The sequence below is a fragment of the Apis cerana genome, linkage group LG10, assembly GCF_029169275.1.
Source record: "Apis cerana isolate GH-2021 linkage group LG10, AcerK_1.0, whole genome shotgun sequence".
NCBI classification, from domain to species: Eukaryota; Metazoa; Arthropoda; class Insecta; order Hymenoptera; family Apidae; genus Apis; species Apis cerana.
Genome location: NC_083861.1, coordinates 4,569,109 through 4,588,931, shown reverse-complemented (window position 1 = coordinate 4,588,931; position 19,823 = coordinate 4,569,109). Strand labels below are relative to the sequence as shown.

Here is a 19,823-nt window from a genome sequence, read left to right as displayed (position 1 = left end):
TCGCAGTTCGAGATGTGACCGGCGTCTTCTTCGGAAGCTTTCGTTACGTAAAAAGAGATTTCGTAAATCGTCTCGACATCCTGACGGAAAGACGCGGCGTCATTCGTCGTGTCCCCCGAAGTATCGACGCCTATATTTATTCGATGTGCGCTTCAAATTCACAAACGTTCGTAAAGAGACGACTGTTAGTCGAACTCATTTCCATTGCGCGATACCGACGTAATTCATCGCTCGAATAAACAACCGGGTTTTCGCGCGCGCAAAAAAAAAAAAAAAAAAAAAAAAAGAAAAAAGAAATTCTAAGTGTTTGATAATTGTAAAGTTCTTGTAATAGAAACAGTGGATAAAAATATTTAATTGAACTTTAATCCAATACAAATCTGATACTTGATGAACATCAATTACGGGAAAAAGGTTTGAAACACAATTTTGTAACACTACTTTTTACTTAAGAAATTATTCGTATAGTTTTTTCATATATTTTCTGTTAGTAAAATCTAGTAGAAAATAAATGTAATATAATTTTTTTATTTATATGTATTAGCTAATGAATATGTTCATATTCGAATGAAAAATTTTTAATTAAAAATTATCAAAATAAAACATATCAAAGTAGATTGAATTGTTAAAAGAATTCATTTCGAAAAGATTCATTTAATTAAATTTTGCGTATGTAAAGATATAAAGATATCTCGGTAGGTAATTTTGTCCTCGAAATGTTGACCTAGACAATTAATATTTCTAAAAAACTTAATGCATAAAATGAACGAAAACTTCTTTGCATTTAAACTATCTGTTTCGTTTGGCATCTATACAAAATATTCGTGCCAAAGATAAAGGAAAAATTCTTTGATACTAATTGAAATGTTTGAATACTATTATATAGACAACGCGATTATGCGATTAGCGCCACTGATAAATTTAAAAAATATTTTTAACATGATAATCAATGTTTTTTTTCCCTTTTAAACATTATTGTTTTATTATATATAACTAAATTGTAAATAAATAATTATAATTTGTTTTAATTTGTATAATTTTTTTTATAATTATATTTCTTTCAAATATAATTTTTTTTATAAATTTAATCTTTTTTTTATTAGAAATATTAATCAATTAATAAAAATAGCTAACTAGAATTTTCTAAAATAATATACATAGTACACATTATACTAGTTTGGTATGTAAGCTTTACCTCTAATCGATTTTACTCGAGCTTCGAGATGTCGACTAATGTCATTATGACAACGCAGATCCTCTGGAATTTGCGTGGTCGAACACATTTTTTCTCAGTGAAATAAATTTCTTCTGCCGAGTGTTCGTAATGAATTATCGTGGCAAAGTATTATCACAATTGTTTACAATTTTCCGGGTGAGAATTTTATTAAATATTTATTGCTTACAATAGATAATTGCGAAAATTGGCGCAAGGTTTGGCACGTGTCAAACGTTCACAATTATAATCTCTTTCTTATTGCAAATAAAACAAAAATATCTTATAATGTCTCAAAATATAGTCTTCGTTATAATTATTAGGTTTATTATTTTATATTCATATTTTCTTAAAAATATGTAAGATACGTTTAATATCGTAGACCTAACCTATATTCATATCAAATTAATTGGTTACTTTTATGAAAATAATTCTTTGAAAAAAGTTTTAAACCTTTAAAAAAATAAATAAAATGAAATAATTAATAATCAAATTATGTATTTATGTTACAGTTTCCTGGTGAGTGCATCCTCACATACATGGAGTTTCAGCTGGATAGTGCAGAATACTGCCAGGCTCAACACAAGTAGAGAGACACGCCCAAATACCCTAGAATTTGCTAGGTACTATTAAAAAAGAAAAGGAAAAAACATCTTAATCAGGCAAAAAAAATTTTTATAATATTGGGATCATTGCCTCAAAGTCAGAAAATCATCAGCTAGTCATCACGCAAAACATAGAAGAATTAAATAGAATCAATTGTTAATTTACAATATTAAATGCAAGCATTGTAGTTACTGAGCGCACCTGATCCAGGCGCACCCAGTGCCAAATAGGTAAGATTTACTATTTTTGTTACGCATAATATAAAATTTTCAAAAATTAACATTAACACTTGTCTCTTTTCAGATTATCTTCCGAATCATAGTCAAGGATCCCAAGTGGGAATCAATCGCATATCAACAACGCCTAATGTAACGTAGCCCTCACCCCTTCAGTGAAATTTGCACCTTAACAACCCTTCTCGAGGTCTACATGTAAACCCATTGTTCTGTCCTCTGTAAAAAAATAACAAAGTATTCAATTAGTTAAATGAGAAATAACTTTATAAGACTGACATCTATGGGCTAAGTTGTCAAATTCAGCCTTTGTTGCTTGATAGTGTGGCAAAAATTGCAAAAATAAAGAGAAACAGTGTCGTACAAAATTATTAAAAACATTAAAGTTAAAACGATAAAAAAGTAGGAGTTTTACACCACTTGTTGTCCAAAAGGAAATGAGCAACATGAGGGTGAAGGATATCAGACCGGAGCCCGCCGAGATCGAATACAAAAACATGAAGTTCCTCATTACTGATCGGCCCAATGATCAGACCATTCATACTTTTATTCAAGTATGTTTCTTGTTTATTTTAAAAATAAATCTTATTGATGAAAATCAATATAAATAGAATGATTTTTTTTTAAATAGGAATTAAAAAAGCACAATGTGAAAGAAGTAGTGAGGGTCTGTGAACCAACGTACAAAATTGAAGAACTTAAAGCAGAAGGGATCAATGTTATAGATTTGGTATTTGATGATGGCACATTTCCACCAAACGAAGTATTATTATTTTATATGATATCTTAGAAATTTTTAAAATAACATTATAGAAATCATTAGATTTTAACATAATTAAATTTTTACCGATTTTCAGGTTATTGATGAATGGTTTGAATTGCTAAAAAATCGATTCCGCGAATCTCCAGATGCATGTGTGGCAGTACATTGTGTCGCAGGACTTGGTAGAGCACCGGTCTTAGTTGCACTTGCTCTTATTGAGTTGGGATTAAAATACGAAGATGCAGTCGCGTTAATTAGGGAGTAAGTATATATATATTTGAATTTCCTTAGCTTTCATATATATTTATTTTATGTTATAATTATAAAAATGATATTTATTTATCTAGCAAAAGACGAGGAGCCATCAATTCAAAGCAGCTGGCCTATCTTGAGAAATATCGTCCCAAGTCTCGGTTGAAGCTCAAAAATGGACAAAAAAACTCCTGCTGCGTCCAATAGATCAAACGATTTCTTTAAAAAGTTACTAATTCATACTGATTGGTATACCTAATTGTATAGGTTTTCGCGCCTGATAACAAGAGACATACTGTATTGACTCTGTTCTGAATCTGGCCTATCAATGGAAATGCAACCGAACCACTTATAAAACAATTTTAATGGTATATTTTGCATTATTTGATTTTCCAGCGTAAATGAAACAATTTAAAATAAAAATAAATTACATATAATTGTTTGCACTTTTCTTTTATGAAATTTTTGTATTTATTTTTGATACTAAATTAATATTACATGCTATAGAACAGAGAAAGCCTTCTAAACGTGATATATATAGTAATAAAATTTTAATGGATCTGATCATTTGTATAATAAATAAAAAATTGGATCAACTTATACGTTTTATAATAATACTTAGTACCTCATTTAAGATTATTGCGTACAAGTATTCTAGAAGGCTGCATTTACTTGGTCCAATAAAATAAGACATATAATGTTGATAATTAATTTCTGAACATAGTTAATACCTTATTTATGCGACATATTTTAAAGATGGTTGGAGCAAGCATCTTTGGAATAATATGATTTTTAATAAAAATAGTTCCTTTGGTATTGCAATTGTATCCAGCCATCATCAAATTTAGCTATTTAGAGAATTAGTGCAATAAAAAAATCTCACATTTCCCAGAATGAATAAATATCCTATCAACTACAGTTTTAAGTAATTCAATATATTTACTTTTAAATTGTGATTGAAACATATGTGACATATTTTTTGCAGATGTTTTGCATATAACATAAGCAAAGAAAAACAGAATTTAAACATATACTAATAAATTTTTTTTGCAATTGTTGGAATAGTATGTATTAAAAACATAAATCTTTAACAAAGTGTGGTTAGTACATGTTATCTCTGTTACAAAAAAATAAATTTGTACAACTTATTAATTTAATTCAGTTTATAAAAATAGATGTAATAGACATTGAATCAGTGTGTAACACTGTTTTCTATTTTATACTATTAAATCAAATTTAATATACATTGTTAGAAATCAATGTTGAACTTATGACATATATTTTCATATACTTACCACACTTGTAAAAAAAACTGAAATTTGTATAAAATAAAACGATTTAATAAAAGTGTACAGGTATTTAAAATTTGTAAACATTAATTTTTAAAATATAACTCTTAAATGAAAGAAAAATTGCGTTGCATTTCCAGTGGCATGCCGAATTGATGAGTGTTCTTAACTCTTACTGGACTTGGAATCTGCGTTAACTTGAAATAACGAATATTGCGAAACAAAGTGAAGAAAGAAAATCACTCCAGAGTTATATATCACTTTTATCGTAGCTTAACGGCAATTTCACCAAAATTTTTTAAAACATCCACTTTTATTCGATAAATTTTAAAAAGCTGCATACGCATTTTGTGTGAAGCATATATTGTAATCGTATTCGCAATTTTGGTAAAATTGTCGGTGATGCTGTACGCCACACTAAACTGTGTTCAAAAGATAGAAAAAAAATTCGCTCCTAAACTAATGAATGTAATACTTAGATCATTTCATAAGTCTGACGATTTAATGTGAATGTACGTTTTTGTATGTATTATGATACATGGAATTGTGTTTATAATCGTTTCTTGTGCTTATAGCAATGGTTGTATACAAGAGTGATGTGATGAATTATCATAGTCGATGTTTGTATTTTTTTTTTTTCTCCATTTTTGATGATTAGTGTATAAGAATCTTAAATGACGTTTTTCTACGAGATTATTGACTAATGATAAATTGCATGATATGCCAATGATAAAATATTCGTCCTTTTTGTGCATAATTTTTAAGTATCATGTATAACTGTTGTACATTCACCGTAATCGCAGACTCGAAATGAAATTTGAACCTGGTACAGCTCCTTTTTTGTAATGTTAAAAAAAAACTGCAATATTTTTTACCAGAGGATGGGACGAGGGATATTCGTAAAAAAAAAGAAAAATTATCGAGCCTTAGATCCGAAATTCAATAATCTTTTAATTATTCAATTTTTTTTCTCCGTAGGTTATTGTAACAATTATCATAATCGGTGAAATGTTCTTTATTTCTTCTTTTTGAATATGATTTTTTTTTAAAGTAAGATATTGATACTTTAATTAGGTATACCTAGCAATTGATTGAAAAAGTTACCAACGAATTTTTATCATATGAAAATTAATTTTGCACGTCGATTCACTTCTTCAAGCGGTTATACTTCATTGTAGTGAAGTAATTACGTATATGAGTGAACATATTTTGTCTGTGATACATTTTTTGCGAAAAAAAATCGAAAATTAGAAGGGATTAATGATTGGGCTTATTGAAAACGTGCTACCTGTGAAAATGACATTTAAAAATCTTTTCAAGGTTAGAGCCCACATTTTTAAATCGAATAATCAATGGGCATTCGTAGATCTTATTTAAAATTATATTTAGAGACATATTTTGATCTGAATATTTACTATTTCGCGTAGTCACAGAGTATTAGAAGAAGAAAAAAAACTTTTATTCTCGAAGAATTGAATCGAAACGCTATATCAAATTTTATTTTATTTTTTTGAAAAAAAAATAATCCATAAAAGCACGAGATATTTAGTTTAATCGTTATAATTTTATAAATAGCGATTGAGAAAATCGTTTCATACGATGATTTTATTTTATGTTAAAAAGAAAATGTTTCAATTCATGTGAATAACAAGAACAGGAACAACTTAGGTAGCAAAGAAATCCTCTATTTTGAACCGACGTAATGAAGTAAGAACAGTCACTCCTTTCGAATCGATTATGCAAAAAATAAATTTAACGAGTTAGCGCAATTTAAACAAGAATTACTATTATTAAATATTTGATTTGTTAATGTAATTTCCTACCTACTGCTGTATTAATTGATTAAATTAAATGAAGAATTTTGTTATATTGTAAAACATCAGTAATGAAATAAAAAAGAATGGAAGTCGTTTTGTGAAGAAATATTTTGTGATGTATCACTTACATATATGTCTGATGCGTTGCCAAAATAAAATATCTCTTTGCGATCTTTCTTTTGCAAACAAATGGAATTGTTTATTTAAAATAACTATTTTTTTCCATCTTTTCTCTTTTTTGCAAAATTAGAAATATTTATAATAATAATAATAATAATATGTAATAATTATGATCTAAATCGATATATTTTATGTATTCATTTTACATGAATATATTGTATTCTGACAAAGTTTCGTAATAAGCTAAGATTTTATGCCATTATGTCTTATCTTTATCTTAATGAAGTTATTTTAATTATACCGTTGTCTCAATCAATCAATGTCAATCAACGAAAAACAAAAGTATTAAATTGCAGACAAGATATAAAATAAATTTAACGTTCGATATATACTTTTGTCCCATGCCTCGTAGAGACATTCTAGGATCCTCTTAAATTCATTTTAGTATTATTTGCAACGTTATTAATTCGATTCAAATTAAGATTGCAATGTTAGTAATAGTTGAAATTAAAATTAAATTTCAATAATTTTATAAATAAATCATTTTTTGATAAATTACTTCAAAATTTTTTCTTATTTCATTTATTATTGGGCTTTTATTTGTTTAAATTCGTTGTTATCGAGTATTATATCAGGATATATTGTTTTACGAGGTTGACATTGTAGAGATACATTGTAAAACTAAAAATGTAATATCTATATTTTTTATATTAAAGATTAAGGCACATTGTAGTTTTGGAAGAGAAATAATGAATGTGTGTTCAATTAACATCCCATGAAATATTTTGTTTGTGGTAGAGATAGGATAAAAATCGTTATATTCAGATTATTATAAAAAAAAATTAATATAGACAAGAACAAATAAAGAGAAAGATAGAGATAGAATAAAAATTAGGAAATCAGCGCCATCTCTAGAGTGCCACAAATTAAACTAATATAACAAAGAGAGAAAATAATAAGAAAAGAATAGAAATAGAATAAGAAATGATTGGTAGCGTCATCTCTTGAAAGTTTTACAAATTTAAAATTCTTTTGATATTCAAGAGATGGCGCTAAAAATGAATTTTACTTTATCTATCTTTTTCTTTTTATTTATTCTCCTTGTTTATAATTTTTTTGTCTAAAGCACATTAGAGATGGCGCTAATTTCATAATTTTTAATATATCTTCTTTTCTCTATATGTTTTCTTTATTCGTATTTATTTTATTGCACTTATATAAACTATAACAGCAAAGGAATCAAAAAAGTCTAAAATATTTTTAATAAAAAAACAATATAGTTTATATATTTTTATTATATATCATTTATTAAGATATGTATAAAAATAAAATATAGTAATAAAATAAAATGAACGAGTCGTTGTTACGCATCATTAAAAGAAAATATTTTTTAAAAATCTTTTTTTTACATAGAATTAAAATCGTTTATTTAATATTGCTTAATTAAATTTAATTTCTTTTTTTAATATAATCATTTTTTTTATATAATTATATATTTCAAATAACATAAAAATAAAATGTATAATAATAAATCTTAGCGATATATTTTTCGTTACATTTTGTTTATTTTACATAAACATATCATTGTATCCTGGAGGAGGTAAATGATCATTATCTGGATCACGTCGTGGTCTTGGTCGATCAAGATCTGGTGGACCAAAAGGATCGAATCTTGCAAACGGCGGGACCGCGCCACTGTAATAAGATAATTTTTTAATGTTTTTTATATGCAAATTATCATTATTTTATTAACTTACGATGGTAATCTGCCAGGAACTCCTAAAGCTGGCCTGTATGGATCTATAGGATTACGTTGTGATGAAAATGGATCAAAAATCATGCCACCGCCGCGTCCTAATGGATTTAAATCTGCGGCTCCTATATTTGTAGGATCAGCTGCGGGACGCCTTTAAAATTTTAAATAAAGATTTTAATTAAATATTTTTTAAGAAATATATAAAGATATTATTTGTTATACAAGAAAATATTATATTGAAAAAAGAAAATGTAATTATTTTAGGCATGTCATGGAGATAATAAAAAATTTATACCAATTACGTTTGCGGGATCAATAGTAGTGAAATATAAGACTTAATTCTGACTTTTTCGAAAAAAAGAGATTATTTTTTCATGCTTGAAATTAAATGGTTAAGATTCATAATTCAAAAATTGATACAAAGTCATCCAGATTTATATCATCATTATGAAAATTCTGTAAAGATGTTTCATATATTATTTTCAAATTTAATACATTGAAATCGCATCGATTCTTCTTTTTTTCTCTCCCTGTCAGGCCTTTTATTTAATTATGATTAAAACAGAGATTTTTAATTAAACTTTTTATGATTAGATATCATAATTTTTTTATGAATCGATGCGAGTATTACCATTGTGATGATGCAAATGAAGATTGTGGCAATACCCTTAATGGATCAGCCCTTAATGAATCATCTCCAGGTGTATTATATATTGTCTGAGTAGAATTTTCTGTTGTATTACTAGGAATCAATGTATCTATAATATCTGTTTGAATTATATTTATAATATTTTGATATGAAGGTATTATAACTTCCAATGTTCCATGGAGATCATTTATAGTTTGATTAATTGGAAACTGAATGGTAGATACTTTTTGATCATGAATTTTCTGTAAAATAGAATATTCATAATAATATTATTTTGCCACTCATTATCTAAAAAATTATTATTTAAATTACCAATAAATTTACAAGCAGATCTTCATCAGATTTTATACCATGGAATATGAATAATTTTCCATTATTTATGTAACGTAATGTATAACTTGGTTGCATGTTCCATCCTTCTGGAAGTAATTGAGATCCTTTTTCTGATGGTTCAAATACTTTCTAGAATCAAAAATTATTATAAGAAAATTAATATATATTTATATAATATTAAATTTATGTAATATTTTCTGTTATAATTTTTATGAATTTAAATCATGACAATATATAATTACAATAAAATTATTATTTAATTAATTAAATTATTTATTATAATTGACATATAATTAATATAGGTTATGTATTATAAAATTTTAATAACTTCTTATAATTTAACTTCTTATTTATACAAATAGATTATGCTGAAAAATTTTCATAAAAAATTCTATAATTGCGCAATAGTTTATAAAAATAAGAGTTCTTTAATAACTTACAGAATCACCGATTCCAATACATCTAAATCCCTGTTTTATAAGATACCAATGAATGAATAGAATTAATAGATCCTCCTTTTTTGTAATTTGTTTATTGTATATTTCTTGGAAAAGTTCAAAACCAAATATATTATTTGTATCAACCATTTTAACACTTAGTGACAAACAAGTTTTGAAGTTTCTCGATTTGTATTTACGCCATTGGTGTTTCAATGCAATTGACGATTTGCTTTCCGGAATTAGTAAAATATTTTTTTGGTAATTTACATATTATATATTATAATTGCTAAAAATAAATATAAATTCCATTTTTAATTTTTTGAATTTATTAGCCAAAATTTTATGTAATTAAATCATTGTGTAATTTTGTTGCGTTACCGCCAAACAATTGAATTTTTTAAATTTCACATTTCTAAATTCAAATTTTTGTTATGGTATCTAAGATACGTAGATTTTTGTTAAAACATAGAATTTTATATAAATATTTATTATAAAATGTGAAAAAATATATTATAAATTTTTCTGTAACAAGATTTATTACTATTAATATCATAAAAATTTTGTGTTATTAATAATAAGTAAATTTTTTTACAAAAATTAATTTATTTAATATTTTTATTATGTACATATTAGATTCTGCTTTAGAAGATAATATAAACATATTATATTAAAAAATATTTATCTTAATAATTAGAATCTGAATCTTGATCAGTATCTTGATCAAATACATTAATTATTCTAGGTGGAGATGAACTACTTAAAATTTCTTCTTCACTTTCAGGTTCAGATTTATCTTTGATATCCAAAGCATAACGCCTCCAAGGAAATCTAAAACAAAATTTAAAAAATTATTATATAATGTTTTTATTTGTTTTACTATACTATAGATTTATAATTTATTATACCTTTTCTTTTCATTAAAACAATCTTCAATAAAATTGTGTGTAACAATTTTAGAATAGGTTTTTAATTGTTGATACTTTGGTGTATTTTTAAAGGCACAAATTAAATGAGAGCATTTTTTATTAGTTGTATTGGGATCAGCAATATATTTTGCTCCCATTTGAAGAGCCTTTTTTCTAATTTCATCTCTCTGTGGATTAACATAACCACTAAGTGAAAATGATACATCTTCAAAAAGCTTTGAAAATAATTTTTTTGGTCTTTGATTATCTTGCTTTTTTGCAACTTTTTCCGGTCTAGTTATTAGTTTAGGTTTTGATAATAATCCACAATTATTGCATATTTTATTTTCAGATTCATCTTGACATTGAGGACAATCTTGTTTTTTTTTATTTATATTTTCTTTTAATGAACCTTCTTCAGGACTTAAAGAACGTTTTTTACTATGTATATTATTATATTTTTGGTTTTCGTTCTTTTTTATATCTTTTTTATTTATTTTAAATGAAGGTGAAGATACAATATCACCAAATGGAGTTCTTACTACTGGTTTATCATTTTCAATTTTTTTATTTTTTTGTTTAGAATTATCTATTGAAATTGAATTATTAGATTCTTTTTTTTTAGTGCCAAATACTTCTTCTTTTTTTCCAGCTTCTAATTTTTCCAATAGTGGTCTTTTCATTGGTTCTCTATTCTCTTCTTGTCGTATAGAAAAATTATTCATACTGGTTTCTTTGATTTTTGCAAGTAATTCATTTTTATAATCTGGTTTTTTATTGCTTATCATTTTCATATATTTTTCTTTTAAATTATCTATTAATTTGTCAGTATCTTCTTCTGGATTTTTCAATTTAAATCTTCCAAATATATCTAACCCTAAATCAACTACAACTTCTGTTTTCAATACAATAAAAGATAATCCAAATAATTCTTTTAAATTTGCAGATTGCATGCAAGTTACTTTTACACGATCAAACTTTATTTTTAATGTGTCTGGATTAAGATCTTTTTTTGCAAATATTTGCACTTGATCTTTAAATTGGCCATTCACAGCTTCATCATGTGTTAAAAATTGATGGTTTACAATAGGAATCCAATTGTCAGGCTCCGATGAAGTAGAAGCAGTAACAACTACTACACAACTACGATAATTGCCAATATCTAAGCCAGTAATACAAGATGGTTCTGCCATTTGAAAAATAACAGTAGCAAGCATTTCTCCAGGTTTGGCACAACGCCATGAAGAATTTGAACGATGTTGCAAAAGATTAGAAACAGGATAAGATAAGTGTTCTGAAGAACAACTTATTACTTTAGCAAGTTTAATAATCATTGATGAGATTTTAAATTGATGAGACTTATAAAATAAAACACATTTATATTTTTATAGTTTAGAAAAAATTAATAGTTATTTAAAAATAAATCGATTTAACATATACCGCCAAAATTATTAATAAGAAGTGTATATTATGTAAAAAGGCTATCGAGAATATTATCGATATAGTTGAAATATCGAAATGTTTTCGATATATAATTCGAGGTATCGAAAATTCAATATGGAATTTATTACTTAATATATTAATTTTATCACAAGAAAATATATTGTATCTTTTTATATTTCAATTGAGTATTTTGTAATAAAAAATTTAATTTGAAAAAAATTAATTTTTTTTATGCTAACGCTTTTTGGAAATTACTATCTACAAATTTTTATATTAATGATAATTAGAATTTAATATTAAATTTTAATGTGAAATTATAAATAAACTATAAATTTAAGTATTACCAAAAACATAAAATTAAGTACTATCAATCTTATAATTTTCTAATTTTATATCATTTATATCTTATCATTTATACTTTATGTAAATTCGAAGAAACTCAAAAAAATTATATTAAATAAATATAAAATAATAATGTTAAGTTATATTTTAGAATAGAAAAAATTTATAAATATTATATATAATATATAATATAAAATATTATAATAAATAAAAAAATATAACAGTAAAAAAATGTAAGTATAAAATTTAAAAAAATTTATTCTTATTATATTGTTAATAACATGTTATTATTTTTATTTTACAGTTAAAGTGTTATACACTAATTCAATTTTCCGCGCGATTATAAGCGAATAAGAAACCATAACATTCCGGCCAATAGAATAACAATAAGGCGAAGCTGCGCGGCGACATGTCATTCTACCGCCGAAAATTGTGTTGATAGGACGTATTACGCCGGCAGAGGTAAGTAATTGCGTAAAATTTATATTAATACATATTCTTTTATAATTTATAAGCAATTAGAAATTATTTAATTATGTCATTTAATTATTTATTAATTATTTATTAAATATATCAAAATTAAATAGTTTTGTAAACTTTATTATCGTTTTATTTTGGTGATTTTTGATTGTTATCGATAAATTGTATTATAAATTTTTGAGTTAGAATTTATTACATTATTTTGAATTCATTACTTTTATTATTTATGATTTTGATTTTTATTTATACAGATTATCGTTATTTTTAGATTGATATCAGAGAAATAATAATTTAGAGCATATATAAAGTGTATTTGCCGATGATTTGTCAATGACTTCCTTGCAAATTTGGTAAGGTTTTTTTTCTTTTATTAAAAGTATGTAGAATAGATTTTATCTTTTTAATCATATTAGAAATAAAAGTAATTAATTTATTATAATTAATTTTATTTCGTAAAATTAAATTATTGAAATAATTGTTCATTTGTAAATAGATCTATCTGCATAGCAATTTTATGTTATTTATATATTTGTTTTTTTTATTGTGTATGTATATGAATGCGTGTATATATTCTGAAAACATTCTTTGGGTATAATTTTTTCCAAGAAATTAGAGGTTTATATTTATGCACATCTAATACACATTTTTTATCATTCATAATATTATTCTATTAATAATAACTTATTATTTTATAGTTTATAACTTATTAATAGAATAATATTATGAATAATAAAAAATATGTATTAATATTAATTAATAATAAAATATAATTGATTTTATCAAATTATTTTTTTTATTTGATTTATTTGATTATAAATAACATATAGTTTCTATTATGAAGTTTTAAGATGAAATTTTAACATTTTTCTTGTTTTATTAATATAAACATTTTTGTAAATATATATGTTATTTAAAAATTTTTTATTTTTTTGTTAATTTAGTTTTGTGTTGTAAGGTTATTTGAATTAGCATTTATTATGTATTATTACAATACATATTTTCCATAGTTTTTAAAACATGACAGATTTAATTTAATGGAATTTTAATAGTTATTCGCGAAATTAAAGTCAGTGTTTGTTCATTGATTATAACCTAAATGGACGAATTAATATTATTTTATTTATTTTTTAATTTTATTTTTTAATTATATGTTTTCGATATTATTTTAGAATTCGATATTATTAGAGTCATCAATGTGGCAGAAGTCAATTCATCAAGAAAATAATGGAATTATCTCTCACGTGAAAAGGTAATCTTTTATTCTATATAAATTTTTATTTTTTTATCGAAACAGAATCATTAGATTTATAAAAAATTTAAATTTTTTAATCTAAACTTGTACTTTTTCTATAATTGATAATAGTTGGTCTCAAACTAGTGTTTTTTTAGGAGGTACTATTGCATATCGTTTTCAATGATGATTTGAATGTAATTTTTATATTAGTCATAAAAAAATTGTAGAGGGCATAAAAAACACTTTAATCTTTTCAAAGTCGGTATTTCAGAATATATGATGCAAAATTCCATAAGATGTCACTTATTCGTCGTGTATTTCGTTACCGATCTTTGATAATTTAAACTATTGAGTGAAAAGAACATTAAAAAAAAAAAAAGAATTGCTATTTACGACATAAATTTATAGCAATTAAATACTCAAGAAAAAGAAAAGAGAAAGGAAAGAAATATATAGTTTTAATTTGTCTATAAATATATTCAAAGTATTTTTCAACGATTTATGTAAAAATTTATATATTATTAGGTTGTTAAATTTATATATTTGAAATTATATATTATATATTATATTTTCATTATGTAATAGGATATGAAAAAATTAAACAATATTATCTATCCTATGTAATATTTTTATTTTTATTTAGAATAATTCTTTAAAATCTTATAATTTCTTAAAGTAATTAATATAAGTAGTTTTTATATTCATTCTATCATATATAGTAATTTTTTTCAATAAATAAAATATGTGAAACTTTCCCAGAAGAAGAAAATATATTTGCATATTTTGAATAACGCGGGGATTTGTAATTCGAAACCTTTTTATCGATCGATAACTTGCGATTGAAACTTTTAGTTTCATATTTGACCACTAGATGGTAGACGGCAGGACATGTGACGTCACAGGACTCGAAGCTCCCGAGCGTTCCTAGCGGCAGTTCTCAGAAGTACGTTCACTCGATAGGACGATTGTCGTCTGGCGCACGACAAGCTTCAAGCAATATGGCGAAGTGTGTCATGGGCTCGGTGAGACGTAGTGTCGTTTGAAAAGATGAAAAGTTCGCGGAATGGGTTGAGAATAATGTAGCGCTATGAAGATCGTGTGAATATTATATTTGTGTATTCAAAAGCATTGAGTTGTTCCTTGTGATCGGGATATACAGTGCGCGTTACCGGTGTGAAATCATGGCTACGGATAAAATAAAGGTTGCCGTTCGGGTTCGGCCGTTCAATCGTAGAGGTATGTATTTTTAAAATAAATATCATTATTTTATCATCTTTTCTTCTATTATTATTCCATTGTTTGCCGTTATTGGTGCGTATTGGAGTATGGTATTATCGGTTGGCGATTCTAAAATCAACCTTCGATAACGTTTTACGATCGGAGTACGTTTTGACAGTGACGTTTTTTCTATGGTTCATTGGAAGACCGGTGTTTTCACCTGCCATTCGATATGAATTTCGTTATCTTTTCATGTTTCCTTATCTCAAATTTGTATCGGTTCTATCTATTCGAAAGGAAGCATGCATGAGATAAAAAAGAGAGTTAGCTTACAAGTCCTACTTCTGTAATGTTTACTAGTTGAATCTTTGTTGTTCCTTTGTCCAAAATACATAAAGTCACGGATTTCAGACATCGTTGTGCCACTTATCCTATCTCGCGAATTCTTTGACGACAGATATCCTTCACGAGCGAATTTCGTTAAAATTCCCGAATTTAAACCTGCTCGTTTTACATGCTTCTCTTCCGTTTTTGTTCGTTTTGCAAAGAAAACGGAACTCGTGGTTATCGTTAGTTGTCGTACGGTAAAACCGCGTGACAAAGAACAAACATGTGACTAAAATGCTTGAAGTGACGTTACTTACGATGACCTTCGGACATCGAATTTCGATCGATTAGATACGCGATTCGTCTTTTTCGTGTTTCGTTTTGACTTCACGGCTATCTCGATTGACTTCCATATTATCAGTGAACTTGACAACAAATTAAAACTCGTGCGATTCTTTATTTTTTTATTAATTTTTCGATTTATCGATATAATATTTTATTTCGTGTGTATAATTATTCACGTTTAATATTTAGATGCTATATTATCTCTAAATTTATTACTTTGTTGCAAAATATCGTACAAATAAATATCATTATTACAAATCAATTTTATATTTATAAATTGCAATATTATATTTTATATTTGCATATAATAAGTAATATGATATTTAAATAATCTTTGTATACAAAGTATCGAATTTAGAGATTACGTGGTAATTCTTATATTAATCTATAATAATAGCATACATATGTTTCGTAAACATATTGAATCGATAGTCGATCTCGAATGTGATACATAACAAGTTCAGGTAGAACGATAACGTGATGACGTTTACGAATTATCTTGTTGTGTTTAATTGTTAAAAGAAAAAAAAATGAATCGTAAAAAAATTTCGTTATTGCGTTCAATAGTAGAGAATCAAAATGGAGCCGCGTTTGAATTATAAATTTATTTATTATGAATTTCTTCTTCTTTCAACGAATAGTTGACAAGTAATTTTTTTCTTTTATTTTCTACGATTTGTTCTTCGAAATTCGCCTTCTCGAATCGCTTACTGTAAAGCAGGTGAGCATGCGTTTGTTATTTTGCATTTTGACATAATGCGTCATAATCGGCGTATCGTTAACACGCGCATTAATCGTGGAAACGCCATTAATGCTACTACCATTACCAATGATTTTTATCCGCGAATTCGCTAGGTTAACTGCGATGGCGACACTGTATTATACATATATTATAGAGTTTTTGAAAATTTATGAAAATTTTCTATGATTGAAAATTTTTATAAATGTAGAAAAAATTAACATAATTATCGTTTTGTTTTATTAATAAGTATGCAAATATTATTTTGAATTGAATCGATTAGGTTCTTGAAATCGATATATCGATATCAATCGATTTTTAATTGTGATAAAAATTCTATTGTGTGCAATAATGAAGTCAGTTTTCATATTTTATAATAAGATATAATTTTATATACATTATTGCACTACTTGATTTTTAACATCAATCGATTATTATCGTTTTAAACGATGTGATATGTTAATTAATTACTGCTCTTACTATTTCGAGTACAAAGTCAATCAATTGAGATGGATCTCGAATTTGTTTCGTTCATTCATTGAAATGAAACTAGAAATATTGCGAGAGAAATCTCGTAGATCGATGATGCACTAGTATATCGAGGCTGGCCTCTAATACCGCGGATTATCAACAGGCACCGCTATTCAAAGCGAAGTGCACTTTCTCCGATAATTACTCACCGTCGTCGGATAATTAAGGAAATAAAAGTAAACCGTTCAAGCGAGAGACGTCGATCGATATTCTCTGATCGCGGCCACTCATTGCTAATTTCTTAAGATTTAACTAGAGCCAAGGTTAAAGTTGGGAATTTTTAATGAAGTGTCTGCGTTGCCTCATAAATATTCATGTGTAAATTCCTGTTCATTTTATCTCAGTTTGTTTTCTCTTTCCTAATCATTGCTTTTTCTTTACTTCCGATAAAGTGTTGAAATATAGTAGATAATCGTTCGAAAAACATTTTCAATTGTACGTTATTCTTTTTACAATATATATATATATATATATATATATATATATATATATATATATATTACGCGATAAACTTTCAAACATTTTTAAAATATTCCAAATGACGAAGTTAATTTCTCATTCTCTGTAGCGAAACATAACAATTATTTGTTTCAGTTTATTTCTACTTCAAATAAAAGGTCTCCCTCCACTCCCCTGTAAATTTCAGTAATCCCACTGTATATCAATCTTCCACTTTATTTCCAATCTCTGAAAAGAGAGGAAAAAAAAGAATGCCATGTGTCAAATGGGGTATCGGAACGCGATACTGTCGATCGTTTCAGAGACGACATTCAATATGCCCCATTCGAGTGTCTTGTATCACCGGTTCACCAGGGTTGAATCGGGTCAAATGGAATCGAATTGAATAGTATCGAATCGTTTTCGACAGAGGAATGTCCGCGTTGCGGCGCGATTTTCCATCTCGATCCATTCGGTTCTGTGTTGTCATCGTTTCCTTATTCTATAACGGGGGGAGGAGAGGAGGGTCGCTCGATTATTACGTGCAAACGCTGACCAGGCGTTCGATCACGTGCAGGAAATATCTGGGCCAAGGATCCCAAGGAAGATTTCCGCGAGTTCAAAGCTACCGTGTCCGCCTACGCGGATGTCGAAAGTTTTTAGAACCGATTATTGTTAATTTCGTGTGATAGCTCTTAGAATATATATATATAGGTTAGGAATAAAAAGAATATTCAGTTATTTTATATTAAATTATATTTATTGTCAATGTACATTATATATTGTTATATAATTTTTGTAGTTATGTAACATGATGTCAAAAGTAAGGATTAATTCGCTATTATAACACGAAATATCGCATGCGGTATAAATCTGATGTTATTGTATAAATAGGTATCTTTAATTCATGCTTTGAATTAGATACTCTCGTTATATTTCTTCCATCACCTTAGCTAGATGCAAACCTCCTATTGGAAAGCGTAGGTTGTCCAGCATGCAATCCAGGGTGTTACTCCATAAATTGGCATCGTTGATGCTTTAATTTCGATCCTCGCTATATTTCTTCTCAGCGAATTGTAGTTTAGCTATAGTTTCAACCCCTATTGGAAAACGTGAAATGTTGCATGCGACTCAGGGTGTATTATTGCTTGCAGCTTATGCACTGACATCGTTATTGATATTTAGTGCTTTAGTTTTCGAACCTTGTTATGCTTCTTTCGCCGAGCATAATTTAAGTGTAGTGTTTCTATTGGAATTATGTTGCCTTCACTGTTACCATATAAATCTGTCCCCCCTCCAAAATTGTTTTAATTTTGAACTTTGCTTGTATTTTTTCATCAATGATAACTTAACTTATGGTTCAGTATTGGGGGGGAAATGTCGAGTGTTATAAATCGCACTTGATATTTCCATTTATTGGATTTCCTTGTTTTCCTCTTTCAAATATCAAAAATTTTCCTGTTATTCAGTTTTCAGAATGGAAAATGGAGATATCGTATCGATATCGTATATTATTGTATAAATTAATGTGCACTTCATTATTTGATTTAGGATCTTCACGGATTATTCTTACTTATTTATTTAATAATAAGAAAAAATTACGTAGTGTTAAAAATTATATAGTTAAAAAAATACAGAGGAAGAAATATTTTAAGATTTTTCAACTACGTTTACATCCCTAATTAACTTCCTTGTATTTCTTCTACTAATTATAACTTAATCGCAGTTTATTCGAAGGCGGATCTCATTTCATAAATCGATTTTCTGATGTTTTAATTTTAAAATTCGCTATATTTCTTCCATCATCGTATTTTAATCACGTTTCATCCCTTATTGGAAAGCGTGCAATGCCGCATGCACTGTTGACACTGCGTAAGTTCAAGGGGGTTGCTACTTTAATTAAAAACTTCTTTATATCGTTGAAGATGATGCATGTAATGAAATATAATCTGGACTGCGTTCATTAATTTATTTAAAAAGAAAAACTGGAGGATTTTTTAAAGAGAGAAACAAAGATTAACTCTTTCGTTATGTTAAGATATTACTTTAGAAATTTTTGCATGCAATTGGAACGTGGTTTCAAAGTATTTCAAAGAAGATATATACGCGTGAGAATGAAATCGAGTTTTAAAGACGGGATAGAAAGTTTTGGAATAAGATTCGAAAGAAAGAAAGAGGTATGGCGAAAGAATTTTAAGGAACAAAGTTTTTAACCTACTTCTTCCTTTTGATACAATTTTAACATATTCTAATTTCGATACAAAAATCTTTTTTCATAACATTTTTCGTAGGATATATATTCAAAAATCAAAAACTTATTTTTAAATAATATATTATATAAAATAAATCA

The 19,823-nt window shown here is 26.6% G+C and overlaps 5 protein-coding genes and 1 long non-coding RNA gene across 34 annotated transcripts in view; 4 read left to right on the top strand and 2 right to left on the bottom strand.

The window, feature by feature from the left end:
• LOC107998865 (solute carrier organic anion transporter family member 3A1) overlaps window positions 1-2,611 on the top strand; it is a 113,390-nt gene extending 110,779 nt beyond the window's left edge. For all 18 annotated transcript variants that reach the window (XM_062080813.1, XM_062080805.1, XM_062080812.1 and 15 more), the window contains 2 exons: window positions 1,726-2,049; window positions 2,123-2,611. The gene's annotated coding sequence lies outside the window, so the exon portion shown is untranslated. The remainder of the gene's footprint in view (window positions 1-1,725; window positions 2,050-2,122) is intronic.
• On the top strand, window positions 2,473-6,363 carry LOC107993308 (PRL-1 phosphatase). Its single transcript, XM_062080817.1, has 4 exons — window positions 2,473-2,606; window positions 2,684-2,815; window positions 2,910-3,076; window positions 3,163-6,363. Exons 1-4 carry the CDS (start codon window positions 2,490-2,492, stop codon window positions 3,272-3,274), a joined length of 528 nt encoding a protein of 175 aa, XP_061936801.1. The 5' UTR covers window positions 2,473-2,489; the 3' UTR covers window positions 3,275-6,363.
• A 1,329-nt stretch (window positions 6,364-7,692) lies between these two features.
• On the bottom strand, window positions 7,693-9,856 carry LOC107993298 (proteasome inhibitor PI31 subunit). 2 transcript variants are annotated; one of them, XM_017049649.3, is made up of 5 exons: window positions 9,472-9,856; window positions 9,011-9,160; window positions 8,681-8,940; window positions 8,051-8,200; window positions 7,693-7,988 (listed from the first exon to the last, which is right to left on the bottom strand). In XM_017049649.3, the coding sequence occupies exons 1-5, from the start codon at window positions 9,616-9,618 to the stop codon at window positions 7,862-7,864; spliced, it is 834 nt and encodes a 277-aa protein (XP_016905138.1). In that variant the 5' UTR covers window positions 9,619-9,856; the 3' UTR covers window positions 7,693-7,861. The 2 variants fall into 2 exon arrangements, with proteins under 2 accessions (XP_016905138.1, XP_016905139.1); XM_017049650.3 differs by having other exon boundaries at window positions 9,023-9,160; window positions 9,472-9,707.
• A 198-nt stretch (window positions 9,857-10,054) lies between these two features.
• LOC107993297 (DNA repair protein XRCC1) lies at window positions 10,055-12,324 on the bottom strand. Its single transcript, XM_017049648.3, has 2 exons — window positions 10,377-12,324; window positions 10,055-10,299 (listed from the first exon to the last, which is right to left on the bottom strand). The coding sequence occupies exons 1-2, from the start codon at window positions 11,708-11,710 to the stop codon at window positions 10,155-10,157; spliced, it is 1,479 nt and encodes a 492-aa protein (XP_016905137.1). The 5' UTR covers window positions 11,711-12,324; the 3' UTR covers window positions 10,055-10,154.
• A 133-nt stretch (window positions 12,325-12,457) lies between these two features.
• Window positions 12,458-14,398, top strand: LOC133666833 (uncharacterized). Its single transcript, XR_009831553.1, has 4 exons — window positions 12,458-12,623; window positions 12,910-12,991; window positions 13,811-13,890; window positions 14,031-14,398. It is a non-coding gene; the product is annotated as an uncharacterized LOC133666833 (long non-coding RNA).
• Window positions 14,399-14,974: 576 nt separating this feature from the next.
• Window positions 14,975-19,823, top strand: part of LOC107993301 (kinesin-like protein KIF13B) — a 125,456-nt gene continuing 120,607 nt past the window's right edge. For all 11 annotated transcript variants that reach the window (XR_009831548.1, XM_062080797.1, XM_028664575.2 and 8 more), the window contains exon 1: window positions 14,975-15,111. Coding sequence is in view for 10 of the 11 variants with exons in the window: in XM_062080797.1 (XP_061936781.1) it covers window positions 15,057-15,111 (55 nt within the window). In the remaining variant the exon portion in view is untranslated. The remainder of the gene's footprint in view (window positions 15,112-19,823) is intronic.

Bases quoted from the DNA above. Each gene is read 5' to 3' on its own strand.
- LOC107993308 (XM_062080817.1), top strand. From the start codon at position 2,490: ATGAGCAACATGAGGGTGAAGGATATCAGACCGGAGCCCGCCGAGATC. The intron at 2,607-2,683 runs GTATGTTTCTTG...TTTTTTAAATAG, and splicing joins CCATTCATACTTTTATTCAA to GAATTAAAAAAGCACAATGT. The intron at 3,077-3,162 runs GTAAGTATATAT...TTATTTATCTAG, and splicing joins GCAGTCGCGTTAATTAGGGA to CAAAAGACGAGGAGCCATCA.
- LOC107993298 (XM_017049649.3), bottom strand. From the start codon at position 9,618: ATGGTTGATACAAATAATATATTTGGTTTTGAACTTTTCCAAGAAATA. The intron at 8,201-8,680 runs GTAATACTCGCA...AAAATTTTAAAG, and splicing joins TCATTTGCATCATCACAATG to GCGTCCCGCAGCTGATCCTA. The intron at 7,989-8,050 runs GTAAGTTAATAA...ATCTTATTACAG, and splicing joins GTTCCTGGCAGATTACCATC to TGGCGCGGTCCCGCCGTTTG.
- LOC107993297 (XM_017049648.3), bottom strand. From the start codon at position 11,710: ATGATTATTAAACTTGCTAAAGTAATAAGTTGTTCTTCAGAACACTTA. The intron at 10,300-10,376 runs GTATAATAAATT...ATTTTGTTTTAG, and splicing joins TGTTTTAATGAAAAGAAAAG to ATTTCCTTGGAGGCGTTATG.